The sequence below is a fragment of the Giraffa tippelskirchi genome, chromosome 3 (genome assembly GCF_054371585.1).
Source record: "Giraffa tippelskirchi isolate mGirTip1 chromosome 3, T2T-mGirTip1v1.2.pri, whole genome shotgun sequence".
Classification (NCBI taxonomy): Eukaryota; Metazoa; Chordata; class Mammalia; order Artiodactyla; family Giraffidae; genus Giraffa; species Giraffa tippelskirchi.
Window position 1 is genome coordinate 98,422,288 of NC_137277.1, and position 13,438 is coordinate 98,435,725.

The 13,438-nt window shown below is 40.0% G+C and overlaps 1 protein-coding gene across 6 annotated transcripts in view; it reads left to right on the forward strand.

The window, feature by feature from the left end:
• Window positions 1-13,438, forward strand: part of LOC145542919 (CD302 antigen) — a 121,308-nt gene that overhangs the window by 82,133 nt on the left and 25,737 nt on the right. For 3 of the 6 annotated variants that reach the window (XM_081582788.1, XM_081582789.1, XM_081582790.1), the window contains exons 33-35: window positions 365-487; window positions 1,760-1,927; window positions 4,109-5,796. In XM_081582788.1, the coding sequence (XP_081438914.1) occupies window positions 365-487; window positions 1,760-1,927; window positions 4,109-4,287 (470 nt within the window). In that variant the 3' untranslated portion in view covers window positions 4,288-5,796. Of the gene's footprint in view, window positions 1-364; window positions 488-1,759; window positions 1,928-4,108; window positions 5,797-9,799; window positions 9,891-11,301; window positions 11,406-13,438 lie in introns of those variants that run through there. The other 3 variants (XM_081582793.1, XM_081582787.1, XM_081582791.1) reach the window with 3 other exon arrangements.

Consider the following 13,438-nt stretch of genomic DNA (forward strand, 5'->3'; position numbering starts at 1 on the left):
GAAACATAAGATATGTATATATACAAAGTTTCAATCTAGAAATATTTCTAACATTTTTGGAAGCTATTAACACTATACTTTTGTGTATTAATGCTATATACTCTGTGTCAAGTTTGAATATCTTCATGATCTTAATCTTGATTGTTACTGTTCTATCACTAAGTCATGTCCAACTTGTTGCAACCGCATGGACTGAAGCACACTAGGCTTCCCTGTCCTTCACTATCTCCCAGAGTTTGCTCAAATTCATGTCCATTGAGTCAGTGATGCCATCCAACTTTCTCATTCTCTGTTGTCCCCTTCTCCTCCTGCCCTCAATCTTCCCTAGTTGGCATAAAGCTTAGAGTTTGTTTTCCTTCAACAGCCCATTCTGCAACTATTGTTACCATAAAGGATGAAGATGAGAATAAATTTGTGAGCAGACTAATGAGGGAAAATAATAACATTACCATGAGAGTTTGGCTTGGATTGTCTCAACTTTCTGCCGGTAAATATCTGTGTGTAGAATGTGCAAAGAGAGATCTAACTTGTCCTGAATGCCAAGTCAGCCTCACTAAAGAATGTCAAGTGGTGGCTAACTCAAACGCTTCTTGGTGATGAATAAGCTAGGTCTGGTGCTTTAGAGGCTTATAAATTCCTAATGAATAAACGAATGACTTATTAGTAATGATGGAAACACTAATGAAATAGAAAATCAGGTTAAATCAACTGGAATTGTTTTAGAGGCTTAAGATACTTGAGTCAACAGGATATTTTTTTCTCCTATGGCAGTATCTGTGTCCCTCCCGTTTCCTACCAGGAACACATTGCTTACTTTCTATAGCATTCTAGTGTCTATCACCTGGTGTTTTTGTAGCTTTTAACTATCATTCAGAAAGTTCTCTTCTTGTTGTTCCCATCCCTCTTGAAACATTTTTACTTTTTTTTTTGTAACCACAGAGTGAAAGTAAGTCTTAATGGTGATTTTTTTATATATTTATTACCTTAGTAAAATTGCAGAGATTTGGTTCAAAAAGATTTGTGGAAGAATTTTTCAATAAGGAATAATAGATTGTTTCCATGCACTTAGAATTGATAAAGAATGAATTAAGAGTACACATTTGATAGAATAATAGAAAGTTGGCTTCACATTTTATGCAAATTTACTCAAATTTGAATTCTAAATAATTGAAATAAATGTGAATTCCAAAATATTAAGTATGTGTCAGAAAGTGAATGAATTCTAATTTGGCCATCTCAAGTATAAGTTGTGTTTATACTATCACCACAAGGTGGTGCTCCGTCAGCTGGGAACCGGAAGTGGAGTCATGGTGCGGAGGACTTCTTGGACCCTGCAGGACTCCTCCTCTCCCACCAGTGCATTGTGAATGATTTTTAATGGGGGGAAGTCATGGGTGGGAAGCAAGGGACAAGGGATACAGATCTTTAGAAATCTGTCCATCACACAATAAATGCGTAGGCATTATGCACTTCATTTATAACGCCATACTCTATGTAAGTGCTGTCTAATAGAACTTTCTACAAAGATGAAATTTTTTCTATGTCTGTGCTGTCCAGTGTAGTAGTCACTAACCATATGTGGCTGTTGAACACTTGAAATATATCAAGTGCGACTGATGGGCTGATTTTAATATTTTCACTTTCAGTAAATTTCATTTTAAAAATAGTGGCACAGCACAGTTCTAAATAAATAAATTGTATGAACCATGTGCTTTTTACTGTAGTAATTTAGTTACAGTAAACAAACTTCTTTCTTTAGATCAGTCTTGGAATTGGTTAGATGGATCAAAAGTGACATTTGTCAAATGGGCAAATAAAATTAAGAGTGGCAATGGACAATGTAGCATTTTGTTAGCTTCAAATGAAACTTGGACAAAAGTTGAATGTTCACGTGGCTATGGAAGAGTTGTCTGCAAAGTTCCCTTGGGTAAGTATGTAATCTATCCTTAAGGAACCTTTTTGAAGAATGGGTCAGGCAATAAATGTACAGTTCAATTGTGTGCAAAGTTTGTACTTTGTCCTGGAGTACTTAGTCCTTAGAGTATATCCAAACAAACTTGATTAAGTCATAAAGATTCTTTCCCTCAGAAAAATAAATTACAAATGACAGTAAATGCACAAGATGCCTAGGATTCCCAGAGGAAAGTACTAAACTGTCTAAACTTTGTATAATTCTTTCCTAAGAAAAATGGGAGCTGCCGGAGTTTTAGGGAGGTCATTTCTCGGAAAATGTTAAAATGTATTTTATTCTATAGTTCAGACATTAAAAGCTCAAAGGTCTAATTCTGCAGTTATTTCATTTCCTTTCTCCCCATTTCCATATGGCAACCCACTCCAGTATTCTTGCCTGGAGAATCCCAGGGACAGAGGAGCCTGGTGGGCTGCCGTCCATTGGGTCACACAGAGTCAGACACAACTGAAGCGACTTAGCATGCATTGGAAAAGGAAATGGCAACCCACTCCAGTATTCTTGCCTGGAGAATCCCAGGGACAGAGGAGCCTGGTGGGCTGCCATCTGTGGGGTCGCACAGAGTTGGACACGACTGACGTGACTTAGCAGCAGCAGCAGCAGCATTCCCATAAAACTCATAATAAACAACAGTGCAAAACCGTATTTAATTAGTTACAACATCCTAAGTATCTATAGGAAATTGTACTTTGAACTTCTGTTTCATCATAATTGATACATAAATTAACCACAAAAATCTTATCTTAACAAGCTCTAAAATTTTCACATCAACATTTTTAAAGATTAGCATAAAATGTCCATTTTGGTGTACAAATGTTAAAAATAAAACCTTAACTCTAGGTAATCAGTATCTACATATTTATGCATTGATTCAGCAAATATTTAGAGTATCTGTTTTATGTTCTGGGGTGCATCTATGAACAAGACAGGTAAGATTCCTTTTCTCACAGAGCTTACAATCTATTGAAGACAGATAAGGAGTAACCAAGCAGGTCCATTTTTAAAAGAGGGGAAAACATCAAATAGTTATAAACCCTGTGGTGCAATGGTAAAGAATCCTGGAGAAGGAAATGGCAACCCACTGCAGTATTCTTGCCTGGAGAATACTGGCCAGAGAAGCCTGGCGGACTGCAGTCCATGGGGTCGTACAGAGTTAGGCGCAACTGAGCAGGCACACACATAAACTGTATTAAGGCTAGGGCTTTAACTACTCTAGATCAGGGGTGATCAGGGAAGACTTCTTAGAGCAGGAGATATGGAAGCTGAGATCTGAAAGGCCAGCCAAGGCCTTTGGGATCAGCGGAAGAGTCACACCAGGCAGAGGTACCAGTTGGAGCAGAGAGCCTAAGACAGAACATCTTGATGTGGGCTTAAGGAAGAACTGGAAAGTAGACAGGTGTCAGACAGGTAGGGCTTTGGAATCCTGAGTCAAGTGTTCAGGTTCTATACTTAGTGGAATAGAGAGGGAGTAGAAGATTTGGGGTGGGGGAGAAGTAGGGTTAGAATGGTATAAACCAGGAGTTCTGTTTTGGCATTTTGAGCATCCATGTGGAGATGAGCTATTCATATGGAATGCCTAGTGTGCAGTTGGACATATGAGAGAGAAGGAAAGTCAGCACAGAGATGATATTAAAGCCATGGGACAAAATGAGTCCATCTTGGCAGCATGTAGATAGGGGCCTGGAACAGTGCTTAAAATTGAATAGTGAGGAACTCAATGAGGTCATCCTAAAGGGTTAATTTCCTTTAAAGCAAATAACACTTTATTTGGCACTAGGTAAGTCAAACACGGACATGTACCAACCTTTATCAATTTGCTGTCAAAGTAAGGTAATATACTGGGAATGAGGGTCTCAAAAGGATGATGGGAAAGGAATGTGACAATAATGGTACCACTCAAATTTCTTTGGAAGAAAATTGCCATAGGAGTGAAGAGGATTTGACTGAAAATAGTTAAACTGGATAAGAAAGCACTGTTTGATGATGAGTTTGAATTCTGTGTTGACACTGTGAAACAATCAGCACTTACTATATCTGATTTGTACAGTGTTCACATATGTGACACAAAGCCTAATATATAAAATCAGTGACGACCACTGTTCTGTTCTATCCTCCACTGTCTACCTTCCCCTGGTCTAGGCCCTGATTACAGAGGAATAGGTATCGCATTTGCTGTGCTGAGCATCTTAGCTCTTACCTGCGGACTGATCTGGCTCTTCTTCCAAAGGAACCGTTGGCACTGGTTGGGCTTCTCTTCAGTTCGGTATCAACAAGGAGGGAATGAAGATGACATTATGCTTCCTTCTTTCCATGACTAAACTCTTCTAGAGGTTTGCTAATTTGCACTGATGGTCTAGGAAAAATGAGCCATTTAAAATTTTCCCAACGTCAGTATTTACTCTGTTTCAATGTTGAAGTCTTAAGTCCTTTTTTGTTTAATTATAATGCTGGTATCTACAGTTACCCACAAAATGCCATGTTTATAACTCTACTTAGTAGCATGAAAAGATACCAAAGTTGGAACTAAAGTCCAAATTGTTCATAGGGGAATGAGTTTAATGTGCATTTTATCTGTAAGAATGTAGTTGGTAGCTAGGATATGAATGGCATTTTAACAAAATGTCTTAGGAAATAAAATTGGCATATTACTGGGTCACATATGTACATTTAATTTTAAGAACATCTAAGCCAAATGTGAAATTAGTACCTCTAGGTAAAAACAAAACTGTAAATAATATCAACATTGTTTTAAAGTGGTCATTTGTAGCAGTTGGGGGAAATTATTGAACAATGAGACATGCAAACAGCAAAATTATGCCTCTTGGCAAGATTTTCTTATACTATTCCAAAGATATTTCATACCAAAATTATTTAAATGCAAATAATTTTGTTCTGTTCATAGTTTTTCAAAGGCTTTTAAAGAATAATGTTTTTCTAAGTGTGGAAATATTTTTAGATTGATTAGATATCTTGTAGCAATGTGTTTTTTGTTTTGTATAAAACATATGTTTTCTTTTTAAAGGGAATCAGCTAAGGATGAGATTTTTCTGAAAATTTCACAGTTTATATACTTAACATAGTATGGCAACTTCTGACTAAGAAATTTTTATTCTTTGTTGCCTTTTTACATAAGAGATAGGAGGTCTGTGAAAATTGTGTATATTTGTAAAAATGAAAAATTTTACAATGAAACTCTAAATCTTGATTACTACTAAAATATTTAAAATTGTGAATGGTTTAGGAAACACGGTTTTATGGTTATTGTTTTGAATTTTACCACCTAGAATATAGTCTTAATAATAGCTTCTACTGGATATTGTGAATGTTTTATTCAGTGTTTAACTTATATTGACATTTGTACTTTATTTTTGTATAAAATCCACAGATTTATTTTAAAATTTAGTGTTTATGATAATGTTGTAAATAACTTTCTAAGACAATTTTAGTAGTCTAACACTCTGTAGTGTGGTTGTCCTGAACTATTTTATACTGAATTTGTTAAACTAATTCTCTTACTCTATTATCTGTGCAATTTTAGTTGTTAAGACTTTCTTCAAAGAACTGAACAAATTTGATGCAAAAGTACAGGTATATATAGTAAGTGATGCCATAATAAAATCATTTTCTTTTTTTTTTTTTAAGTAAAAGTATTGTTGATCTTATTGTAAAAGTATTTGTTTTCCGTTTTGAAAAACAAATCTCTAGATTGGGCTTTATTATGTTACGTATATAGCATGACAAGAAAAAAGTGTCCAGCTATTGTAAGGCAAGGCATCAAGATCTTGTGTGCACTTTTAAAAGAATAAATATAATGATTTGTACATCTCTGAGCGTTTGATTTTAGGCTTCTTTTTGGATTCCTCTCACTCAGCGTTTCTTCTAACTACTGAGTCAGCAGGGGTCCCACCTATTACACACTTGCTTCTCCCTCTGTTTGCCTCCCTCAGGAGATCCTGCACACTGCCTCCCACCCCACGGCATTCATCAGCCACTTCTAAGTCAGTAATTCAAATATCTAGTTTCAGGTTCATATTTCTAACTCCCTCTGAACAGTCTCCATGAAAGTCCTTCTTACCATGACCAGAGCTGCCCATATTGTGTTCCCTTTCTCAGAAGGACTGAAGACAGCCTTTTCCAACCTTCCTAACTAATCCAACCCCCACATGTGGTCTGACAAAATTGATCTTTCAAACAAGGCACCTAAAAAACAGATATATACACCTAATGATCAGGTATAGAGGACAAGTTTAGAAGTGACCAATGAGTACCCTCTGACGGTATTCTCCCTTCCCCAATCCCAGGGCAGGATGTTTCATTACTGGGAGGTCTGCCCTGCAAATGTTTGCTGTAGTATTGGAAACCCCAGTCCTGACTCGCTGCTGAGTTGATGCTAGGGAAAGCCAGAGATTCGGGTTTCTTTCTCTTTGGTTCATTTAATCCTAAAAGCCTCTTGGAGAAACAAAGACCTGATTGCTCACTAACTCACCTAAAAAGACACATTTTAACTATTAAGTTCAACAACTTTTTACCTAAAAAGACAAATTTTAACTATATCTCAAAGACTTTATTATTTTTAATTTGAGGATAATTGCTTTACAATGTTGTGTTGGTTGTTTCTGCCATACAACAACGTGAATCAGCCATAAGTATACATATGTCCCCTCCCTCTTGAACCTCCCTACCACCCCCGACTTCATCCCACCCCTCTAGATTGTCAAAGACATTTTTTTTTAAAAGCTAGACCTCATGATCTGTACAGTAAACTCTAATTTCTTTTATATTCTAAATTAAAACATTCTCACACTATTATATCTCAACAAATTTAGTATACATCTATTTCTCCTTTTGCCCAAGCTAACTTAATCAGTTCTGCCCAAGCACAATCTGAGAGGCTTTTTTTCCATTCTCCCAAACTATTCTTCTTCTTATATTCTCTTTGAATAAATATGAAGACAGCATACCCTTTGTTTCCCAGGGTAGAAACTCAGAATTCATTCTTAAATCCTCTCTTTCTCATCTCTCTAATCCAGCAACTCGGTCAGTTTTTCCCCACACTTCTCATGGACTGGTCATCTTCATTGCCAGCTGTCTTTAATTCAGAATTTTATCCTTTTTTCTTTCTGGATTATCTGCACGAAGTTCTTCACTGGTCTTCCTCATCAGCCTTTCCCCTTCATCCCATCTTTCACATTCCTGGACCTAGGGAAGCTGAGAGTTACAGAGGAGGACTCCTCTTCTATTTTGGTCTCCATTTATGTAGTCCTAAGTACTTTAGGACAAAAGGGAGCTCAGCAATGCCCAGCCCAGGACCCTCTCCAGGAACCTTTAAGGGGTTGAAATCAGTCCTGAGTAGTCCTAGGGTTTTGGTTTCCTGGCCAAATGCCTACTCTTTTAAAAAAATGGTTTTTTTTGTTTTTCCTCTATTTTAATATTTATTTGTTTATTTTATTCGGCTTCAGGGTATCTTTAGTTGCAGCATGCAAACTCTTGGTTGTGGCATGTGGTATCTAGTTCCCTGATCAAAGGTCAAGCCCAGGTCCCCTGCATTGGCAGCACAGTCTTAGCCCCTGGACCACCAGTGAAGTTCCCCAACACTCTCTTAATACAAAGTAGGGTCAAGTCAATATTGTTTCAAAGGCTAAACAACAAAGAGGCAAAGTCAGATGAAACTGGAGTCCAGGAATTAGGAAAACATTGGTGATCTTAACCAACAGAAATGCAGAAAATCACCAGAATCCAGATGGGAGCGAGATGAAAAGTGAAAGGAAATTAGGAAACAGAGAACATGAAATTTTGAGATGTAGAGATGGGCCATAGCTAGAGTGAAGAAGGAAAGGTGAAGAAGACTTCTTCTCAAAGGAGGTGGGGAAAGAGATTTACAGATTTAGAAGCTGAGAGGAACGAAAACAAAACACATCATTGGTAACCAATGAACAGAGAGAAGTTGATGATGCAGGGGAGAAAGGGGAAGATCTTGAAGAAGATGGGATGAGAGGGCAGATCTAAATCCATATATAAAGAACTAGGTTTGGATGGGATGGGAAGAAGCTTGCCTTCCTCTCTGAGGACAGAAGAGAATGACTGTGTGGAAGAGAAGGGGAGAGCGGACAGATATTTGAAGATGTTTATCTATACCTGATGGCCTCTATTTTCCTAGTGAGTAGAAGGTGAAGCCTTTTTCAGAGAAAGATAAATATCGAATGGATTTCAGCTTAAAGAGCATAATAAAAAAACTGAAATATTCTATGTGGGGAATGAATGAGAGAGGAGAATGATCAAGACAGAATAAAAGACTGCAGAAGAGGCTTACTGGGCTCACATGAAATTAAAAGCCATACATTAATAGTGACAACCATCAGGAGAATGAATAGATTTCCTCTACCTGCCCTTGGCTGCTTAACTAAAATTGAGGGAAAGGGGAATATGAAGGAGAAAATAGAGTCCCTATCCTCAAAAAATTAAAGCAGTCTCACTTGTGGGTGTAAAATGAAGTCAAGGGATTGGAGTCCGGAATGAGGTCAAAGAGGAAGTAAACAAGTGAAAGAGAAGGAAAAATAGTATGAGATGTAATTGGAAAGTAGGACATCATAATGAGAGATTTTGATGAAATAACTATATTTTCCCATGCGGGGGGGTAAGTACTCTGTCTCATATTAGCATAAAAAATGAGGAAGTGTGCACCAGAGTCAACAGTGGGGAAAATATGCCTTCCTTTAGTTCAAATGACTGAAAAATAAAAGACTGGTGAAATGGGTTATTTGCCTAAAGTAGATTGATTCATGAAGGTGCTACTTCTATTGTAAATCTAATGATTATTTGAAAATTAGTTTAATAGAAATCCACATGGATACAATGTGCTTTGATGCCTGAGGTAGGGGTGGAGATAATTTATTCAGATAGATGACTGTTCATTTCCCCTGTGTAGTTAGCAGGATGGGAGTCCCCAGAATCAGGAGGTTTGAATATTTAAACACTCTACATTTGAAAGGATTTGCTTTGGGTTTGGGTTTAGTACACAAACAGTCTGAGGAATGATGGAAATAAATCAGTTGAGCAAGTCCTTGATACTTTGGCAAAGAGACTGAACCTGGAAAGGCTGGGAGAGTCCAGCAGAAGACCTGGGCTCTGGTTCAATTTTTGGCATTCACTGTGTGCCCATGGCTAAGTCACATCCTTTCTTTGGGCCAGAGTTTCTTTATCAGTAAATGAAGATGGCCCCTACCACCTCTGACATTCTGTGACTCCTTACACACCCCTTAGGTCAGATGGTGCAATCACTCCATTTCCAGATGGACAATCAGCAGCATGGAAAAGATTAGACTTGATTTTTTTTAATAGACTGTAATTTTTGAGCAGTCTTAGGACAAACATTGAGCAGAAAGTACAGAGTTCCCATATACACCCTTACATCTCTCCACCTTTTTCTTATTACTAGCATCTTGCATTAGTGTAGTACATTTGGTAAAATTGATCCAATTCAGATACATTATTCTTAACTAAAGTCCATAGTTTACATTAGGATTCCTCTTTATGTTGCATATTCTATAGTTTTGACAAATGTATAATGATATGTATCTACCATTACAATATTGTTCAGGACAGTTTCACCGCCCTAAAAGTCCTCTGTGCTCCACCTAGTCATGTCTTCCTTACCACCTCCCTCAACCCTTGACAACCACTGATTTTTTTTTTTAAACTGATACCACAGTTTTGCCTTTCCAAAATATAAAGTCGAAATAATAGGGTATGTGGGCTTTTCAGACAGGCTTCTTTCACTTAGCAATATGTGTTTAAGTTCATTCCATGGCTTGACAGTTCATTTCTTTCTAGTGCTGAATAATATTTCATTGTGTGGATGTACCACAGTCTATTCATCCAGTCACCTACTGAAGGATAGCTGGGCTGCTTCAGATATCTATGTGTAAGTTTTTGTGAGTATGTAACATTTCAACCAAGGATAAATACCAAGGAGCATGATCACTGAATCATACGATAAGAGTATATTTAGTTTTCTGAGAAGCTGCCAAACTGTCTTCCCAAGTGGCTGTACCATTTTGCATTCTCACTGGAAATGAATGAGAATTCATTTTGTTCTCTATCTTCTTCAGCATTTGGTGTTGTCAGTGTTTTGGATTTTAAAAGTCATTCTAATAGGTGTACGGTGGTATCTGGTTTTAATTTGCAGTTCCCTAGTGACATATGATGTTGAGTGTGTTTTCATGTACTTTTTGCTATATTTATATATTTGTTGAAGTGTCTGTTCAACTCATTTGTAAATTTTAAAATTGAGTTGTCTATGCTTGTATTCTTGAGTTTAGACTCAATTTTAAAACACTCTTTTGCTAATGACATGAGACAATGTCAGAGTTTAAACAAGCAGCCTGTGTGACTCTGATTTGTCTGGTTCCAGAGACCACCCCTCCATTCGAGTTATGGTTGCATAGTTCATATGTATAGTAACAAACATGATTGCTGCTGTTTTTCTTAAACAACAGAAATTTATTGTGTCACAGTTTTGGAGGCCAGAAGTTCAAGATCAAAGTATCCAAAGTATTCCTTTCAAGGGCTGTCAAGCACAGTTTAAAGACCCTTCATCCAAGAACTGATGACAGAAGTTGTCTGATGGCCACAGTCCACTGAGAGAGCGTTTGAAAATGTTTCTGGCTTTTGGGTTCAAAGAACAAACACCACTTTAACCAAGTGATCAAAGTTAACATTACCAGTGATGAGACAGAATGACATGGTCTTCCTGGGCTGGGCATGCCACTTCTGTGGTATTCTTGCCAAAAACCAACCAACCGACAACAACAACAAAACACAGAAATATAACCTGAATCCTCTGCTTCCAATCTCCCTCAAGAGGAAGCATCAGACAAACCCAAACTAAAGGACGTTCTACACAGCGACTGGTCAGTACTCTTCAAACTTGTATCCAGATAAGCAGTGACACAGGAGCTGTCCCACAGGAAAGAGACTGAGGACACGTGACATCGCAGTGCAGTGTATGATCCCGGATTGGATTTTAGGACAGAAAAATGATCGGAAGGACAACTGATGAAATACAATAAGGGCTGTAGACTAGCCCACAGTATTAGATCAGTGTTAATATACTGGCTTTGACCATTGCAGTGAAGTTACGTACGACGTTAAGATTTAGAGAAAGAAGCTGGCTGAAGCGTTACGGAAATTATTCTTTGGAAACGTGTTTGAGAAGCTGAGTTGATTTCAGTTCAGATGAAGTTTTAAAAACCACGGTGAGCCGGGGCGCCGGCCGGAAGGCAGCTCGGGCTGGCCCGGGGAGGCTGGTGGGAGGGGTCGGACGGCGGCTCCGCACTTCCGAGAAGCGCGCGCCCGGCCCGCAGCGCCGTCATGCCACGAGCCGCGCCTCCCGCTCTTCTGCTACCGCTGCTGGGCCTCGCCGCCGCCGCCGCCGCGGGTAAGCTGGCCCCTGGCCGCGCCCCCTCCTCGGAGCGACCGCCTTCCCCGCGCCCGGCGGAGACCCTCCACCCTCTCCCTGGGCAAGGGCTGCCTCTCGACGGGCGGTCGCGCTCGCCTGCGCGCCCACCCCAAGCGCCTTCGGAGGCTGGTCATCCGCCCTCGCCTCTGCGTTCGGTGGGCTCCGTGAGAGCGCCCCCGGGGAGGAGAGAGCCCCCCCGGGGGGGGGGGTCTCCGGAGACCTCAGAGCGCTCTTGATCTCCCACCGTGTCCACATCCTTAGCACGGATCCTTAGTCGCGGGCAAGGGTCCCCAAACGAGGTTAATTGACAGGAGAGCAGAAAGACTTAAGAGCGCCAGGATGAGAGTAGTTTCACGGCCGTTTGGGGCTGAAAGGGGAAATGGGGAAGTTAGACTGCAGAGATTTTCCCCACCTCGGGTGCAGCTGGGGTGGGATGGGGGTGGGAGGAAGCTGACCCTTTTTTGCTCTCGGCGTTGTTTGTCCATTTGGTTGGTGTTCAAGATGTTGAAACAGGAAAACAGTTCAGCCAAATAACCCCTGAGTGGAAGTGGGACGAGAACAGGCGAGGCTTGGATTCCACTTAAGTCGTGTTATTTAAAAATCTTTAAGTCTAGTCTGCTGTTGTGCAAATTTCATCTGAAAAATGACTCGTGATTTCCAAAATGAGTTCCGAGGAAAATAGACTCTTCAATATGTTTTGTGTTTTTTAAAAACAAGTTTCTGTTGTAACCGTGTCAAAAATGTTGTTGGGGGAAACTCTGGGGAAAGACTTAGATCCCAAACCACTATTGATTGAACAATTCTGGGAATTAAGGAGCAAAATAAAGACAGAGTGAGTACTTGCGTGGGTCTAAATAAATTCATTATGCAAGAGTTTGGCATTTTTTTCCCCCTGAATTTCACTGCTGTTTTATAAATTCCTGCTGGAAGCCTGCTGACAGGATCTCAGTGTTGGAGGCAGCAGTAGCATAAGCAGCTCAGACCTTGCTTACAAACTCAGAGCTCCTATCCTAACACCTTTTGTCGACCAGCTTTTATGACCAGTTATGCCATCTGCTGCCTATGGAGGAGCAGAAAGGAGAGTTTCACACTGTTCAGACTGAGCACATCAGGTTTGTCCAAAATAAGGCTGGACTAGAGATTCTGCAAAGCCCTCTTTATGCACACCCTCCTTATGTTTGCCAGTTACATTTAAACGCCCATTTAAGCCACCCTCTGGGTTGCTGAGCCTGGAAGAGCTGATGCTTTTGAACTGTGGTGCTGGAGAAGATTCTTGAGAGTCCCTTGGACAGCAAGGAGATCAAACCACTTAATCCTAAAGGAAATCAACCCTGAATATTCATTGAAAGTTCTGATGCTGAAGCTGGAGCTCCAGTACTTTGCCTATCTGATGTGAATAGCCGACTCATCATTAGAAAAGACCCTGATGCTGGGAAAGATTGAAGGCAAAAGGAGAAGAAGGCAGCAGAGGATGAGATAGTTCAGTAGCATCACAGACTCAATGAACATGAATTTGAGCAAACTCTGGGAGATAGCGAAGGACACGGAAGCCTGGTGTGCTGCAGTCCATGGATTAGCAAAAGAGTCGGACACGACTGAGTGACTGAACATCTGAGTTTCTGTGCCTTTGTATGTCAGACTAAGAAAAAAAAAATACTTGTTAGATTTCTTTAAAAGCCCATTTCTAGATTTTGATGTCTCTCTTCTTCAGAGAAGCTGTTTTGATCAGCAGTGGAGGACAAGCATTTACCCATCTGGGCCCTTGCACTTCTTAATAGGAATAGGTGAGACCAGATGAGGAATTCAGGCAGGGCTTTACTGGGACTCGAGCTGCAGTGCAGGGGAGCGAAAACAAGTAACAGGTACCCTTGCTTGCTCACTAAGTGGCGGTGAGCTGGTCCCTTAAATGGGGTGAGGATAGGGGCTGATGTAGTCCCAGCCAGAGAAGTAAGTGGCTTAGGTGGGCTGCCCACCCCCTTGGTGGTGCTGTGTGCAGAGATAAGGCTCAGTAC